At 52.9% G+C, this 4,299-nt stretch overlaps 2 protein-coding genes across 2 annotated transcripts in view; one reads left to right on the top strand and one right to left on the bottom strand.

Moving 5' to 3' along the window:
• The window catches only part of LOC113207132 (protein singed), a 24,814-nt gene that overhangs the window by 9,248 nt on the left and 11,267 nt on the right, over positions 1 to 4,299 (top strand). The window lies entirely within an intron of this gene.
• LOC113207155 (uncharacterized) lies at positions 7 to 1,506 on the bottom strand. The gene is made up of 3 exons (XM_052275747.1): positions 1,236 to 1,506; positions 963 to 1,136; positions 7 to 807 (listed from the first exon to the last, which is right to left on the bottom strand). The coding sequence occupies exons 1-3, from the start codon at positions 1,278 to 1,280 to the stop codon at positions 253 to 255; spliced, it is 774 nt and encodes a 257-aa protein (XP_052131707.1). The 5' UTR covers positions 1,281 to 1,506; the 3' UTR covers positions 7 to 252.

The following is a 4,299-nucleotide window of genomic DNA, read 5'->3' as shown; positions in this document are numbered from 1 at the left end:
ATAAATATAAAATGTTATCCCAAATTAATTGATTCTTCTAATGTCCGTAGCACTCTCTTTGTTCTGCGATCTTCTTGACTAGTTTTTTATGAATTACCCCCACCGACGGCAGAACGAGTAGCCATAAAACGATAGGTCCAGGTCACGAAACGGCTGTAAAACAGTTTTCGCGACACAGCTGCCCGCGCCGCGCGCAGACACGCCATGTTCTCCGGTGACGTCACTGAAGCCCAAGGCCAAGGTCACGTAACCTCAGCCCCTCTCGCTGGTCGGGAGGCCCAGGAGGTCCTGCAGGAGAGTGCGCCCCAGGGTGAGGCCAGCCTCGGCCACGGAGCGGATGGCCTGCAGCCTGGCCCCGATGGAGGCGGTGATGAGGTCCCTGCTGGCGTCCGCCGCGTCGAGCCCCGCCGCACCCAGCGTCCTGGACAGGGCCAGGCCGATGCGCACCACGGCGTCCAGGGCGCGGAGCTTGGCCTGCGCCGCGTCCAGGGCGCCGCCCGCGAGCGCCGCGCCGGCGCGCAGCCCCGCCGTGCTCACGCTGCGCATGGCGCGCAGCCGCGAGGCCAGGAGCCGGGCCGCCAGCAGAGAGCGCGCGTCCGCCACCTTGTTCCTGGCCGCGATGAGGGACTGGCCCGTGCGGATGGCGGCCACGGCCAGCCCCCGCACCACGTACAGCTGCGTGTCCAGGACCTTGATGGCGGCGCCCACCGCCAGGCTCCTGGCCGTTGACAGGCCGTTGCTGGAGCTGGCGCCCTGGCCCATCTGCAGAGGGCCGCCCTCATTCTGGTCCGAGAGCGCCGCTGCCATCTGCACAAGAAGGCCCAAGCCCATGCCGAGGGCGACTTAGTGAGCACCGTCGCCGTGCAGTAAATGTCTGACTTACATTTTTAACCCAACCATCCCCCAAGCCGTTTTACCTCGCGGAGCAAGAACAAGTGAGCAAGTGAACCGACTGCGCTTACCTCCGAGTAGTCTTCAGGGTTGAAGTCCACGCCCTCCTCGTCGTCCGCCTGCGCAGAGCCGCCGAAGGAGAAGGGCGACGAGTACGCCCCGATGTCATCGGGGTTGGACTCGGACACCAGGGCGTCTGCGCCGGCGGCAGCGGGCGCCGCCACCGTCAGGTGCCACTGCAGCAGCTAGGGTGCACGCAGTGACGCAGTGAGTGAATGTATACTGTACAGAGGGCGAAGCTGTGCTTGGCACTGCTCGGACGCGGACGCGGGGGCGATACTCACCACGGCGGCCGCCAGCAGCAGGGCCCCAGGTCGCTGTGGAGGCATCGTGTCGCGGTGTGTCCGGACACGCTCCCGCGCCCTTCTTATAGGCGCCCGGGTTGAGGGGAAGGGCTTCCCCGGGCCGCATCTCCAAATGAGCGCCCTACATGCACCGCGGAGCCTTGGCGTGGCGCGCCGTGCGTCCTTGGCCCGGCACGAGGCGCGACACTGGGCCAGAGCGCCGCTCAGATGTGACAAGCATCTATGGGTTCCAGAGAGATCCGATGTCCTATGTCCTATCGACCAATGAATCAGAAAATTACCCGTCAAACCAACCCCTGTCAACTCTAATAGGCGTTTCCGGCCGCTTGCTACCTCGTCCTCCCCGACCCCCCCTCCCCTCACCTGGCGCGGCCTCCGGTACTGCCAGTTTTAGCATAAAAATTTGTCGGGTCGGTTGTCGTGATGGGCTAGTTTCAAACTGCTAGATTAGCACTCCAACATATGACGCGTGTGTGGAATAACATATCCCATTTGTTAGCAAAGGTCAGAAATGCAGGGATAATAGATAATCGGATGCCATTTCCGGCCCTTTTTGCATTCAATCGTTGGCATACTTGAAAGCAGCCGATCTGAGCAGAAACTGATTCCTCGGCTCCGAACGAAGAACAACAACACTTCGGCAGCGCAGCGGTACCGAGCGGGCCCCGGGCCCGGTGGCCGTGGGGTCGACTCCGCCCGGAGGCCTGAAAAAATTTTCACTTCAGAATTCGTGCGGGAAATTTCGTTTCGGAGTGCGGGACAAAAGTTGAGAATTTCGCTGTCCAAAAGGTGGCAGTACGGGAAGCCGCGCGGAGATAGTGGACAAAGCTTTAACATTGAGTTGGCAGGGGTTGCGTCAAACTAAGCGAGGCGAGAACCTTTTGATTTCGCCCTAGCTCCCACCTCACCTCCTACCTCCTACCACCTACCCCTTCCCTTCTTCCTTCCCCCACCCGACCCGACCGAATCTGCGAATCTTCTGCTCTGCACTGCTACCAACATTACATTTGTGCGAGGTTGGAAATGAGTGTTTTCTGATAAATCTCTAAAATATAACATATCTCATTTTTTTAAAACGAAATGTTTTGAGGAAAGATCGGAGAGGGAGTGGTGTACAGTGACTGCTGTTCATGGCACGAAGGTGGATAAATATCAATCCATGCTGGTGTTGGCTAATGTGTTAGCTACCTGTTGTGTTGTAAGGGTTAAAAAAATCAAACAACAAACAAGCAAGGAAGAAACATGAAAAATGGCGCTCTGTTCGGTTAATGCAGTTGTTAATTAATTTGATGGCTATTCCTAGTTAAAGCGACCTTTCGACAATACAAACTTTGACAGCATAGTCATTTATAGTTAGTTTTCTAAAGTGCAGTTCACAAAAGTGCCATATCTTACACCTTAAAATAGGTGTCACTATTAAATCAGGTATGTTTTTTTCATTATTATTAACTTATCTCATCTCTGAGATTACAAGTTGTGATTTTATGGGTCAATGGAAAAAATCTTTGAAAGACTGCACTGCAAGGTTACACTTTCTGAAGTTTGATATAAATTGCTGCTGTGTCAGACAATATTCTTCAGTTACAATATCTGTCATTGTTTGAATCACAGGAACAGTTATCATACTCTCATCTTTCTTGTGAAGAATGACATTTAATAATTCACGGGTTACTGTGATATTATGTACTTCTGAAACGGTTTATGTTGCTTGAAAAGTATTCAACCATCACTTATTACTTAGTCATTGAAACTTTTGGACCTGCTGTAAATGGTCATCTAATTTTCTTGTTATGCTTATGGTGTCAGACACAAAATGTCGTGGCCTGCCTTACAATGCGCAGAATGCCCTTATACATGGGACGATGTTCTCTACCTTTACGAAGAAGAACGTGCTCAGTTGTTGGACCGGCTTCCTCTGTGTCCTAAAAATTGGAAGAGGGTACTGGATTGGCTGCTTGCTGCTTACTGTGAGGCAGTTGATGGCAACACCTCCAAGGCTAAGATCCACCTCATGGATGCCTACACTGGCATCGTGGAACCCTTTGGTGACCTATATGTGTGTGGGTGCTGCATATTTTACAGGTCAGTAATCCGTTACTGGAACTTGAAATACTTAGCATTACATTCTATTCTCTTAAAACCAGTGTTTCGTTACATTACAGAGAAGCCATCAAGCATGTGTTGGACGCGACATGGGCCAATGTCCTTGAAGCAGAACATGTGAACGTTGAAAACTGGAAGGACACGCCAGAAGGACAGGCCCTCGGTAAGTTCGTTGAAGGTATCACCCCATTTGCAAAATTAGACTACCGGCAGCGAGCAGCCGTCTACGCCATCCGAGCGCACTGCAGTGAGGACCCCGGTGAGAATTGCATTTCGAAGTTGATTTTCCACACCTCTCTCCGCCACATGACTCACGAGGCTCATTTCCAGAAAATTTGTACTGGATCCAGAGAGCAATACATATCAGCCCACTGGAGGCCCAGTGGTACATCGACCTGGAGTACATCCTCTGGGATGAGGACCCGTCTTGCCCCCACTTGCCTTACGCCGACGATGTGGACCTCTCGCTGGTCCTCAAAGCCACGCAGCTTTACGAAAGCCCCCTCTGTCCTTCGCAAAACGTTAAGGCAAGCGGTACTTAAGTTTTTCACCTTTTTAACGAAGGCTCAACTCACAAATCAGGTCTGTTCGCCCCTCGACTCACGGTACCTTTTTTAAATCCAGGGCTGCGCCAAGGACTGTCTTGATGAAATGGTTGCAAAAATGGATGAGTTGGCGATCACGCATAAGAAGGCCAAGTTCTGCAAAGAATCAATGAAATTTCCGGACACGACCTGGGTGCTGGACGGAGAACTGATGCGGCTGGCGGGGCGGACCATATTCCAAGTTACTTGTCGTGACCCCAAGTTTTCATTCGTGAAGTGCACCAAGGTCAAGTTGCACAAGAAAAAGTGCACCTGCATGCCGGAGTGGATGGACAGCATGATCAGCTGGATGTTGCTGTAAGTGCCCGTCTCGCGAGGCGAAAAACAAAACTTCC

The sequence above is a fragment of the Frankliniella occidentalis genome, unplaced genomic scaffold (assembly GCF_000697945.3).
Source record: "Frankliniella occidentalis isolate FOCC.00 unplaced genomic scaffold, Focc_3.1 Scaffold866, whole genome shotgun sequence".
NCBI classification, from domain to species: domain Eukaryota; kingdom Metazoa; phylum Arthropoda; class Insecta; order Thysanoptera; family Thripidae; genus Frankliniella; species Frankliniella occidentalis.
The sequence above is the reverse complement of the archived record's forward strand: the minus strand, read 5'-3'. Positions and strand labels throughout refer to the sequence as shown.

What these genes read in the sequence shown, in the direction of transcription:
- LOC113207155 (XM_052275747.1), bottom strand. Translation starts at nt 1,280, where the DNA reads ATGCCTCCACAGCGACCTGGGGCCCTGCTGCTGGCGGCCGCCGTG. An exon ending in TGCTGCTGGCGGCCGCCGTG is followed by an intron (nt 1,137 to 1,235) that starts GTGAGTATCGCC and finishes CGTGCACCCTAG; the next exon opens with CTGCTGCAGTGGCACCTGAC. An exon ending in ACCCTGAAGACTACTCGGAG is followed by an intron (nt 808 to 962) that starts GTAAGCGCAGTC and finishes CTTCTTGTGCAG; the next exon opens with ATGGCAGCGGCGCTCTCGGA.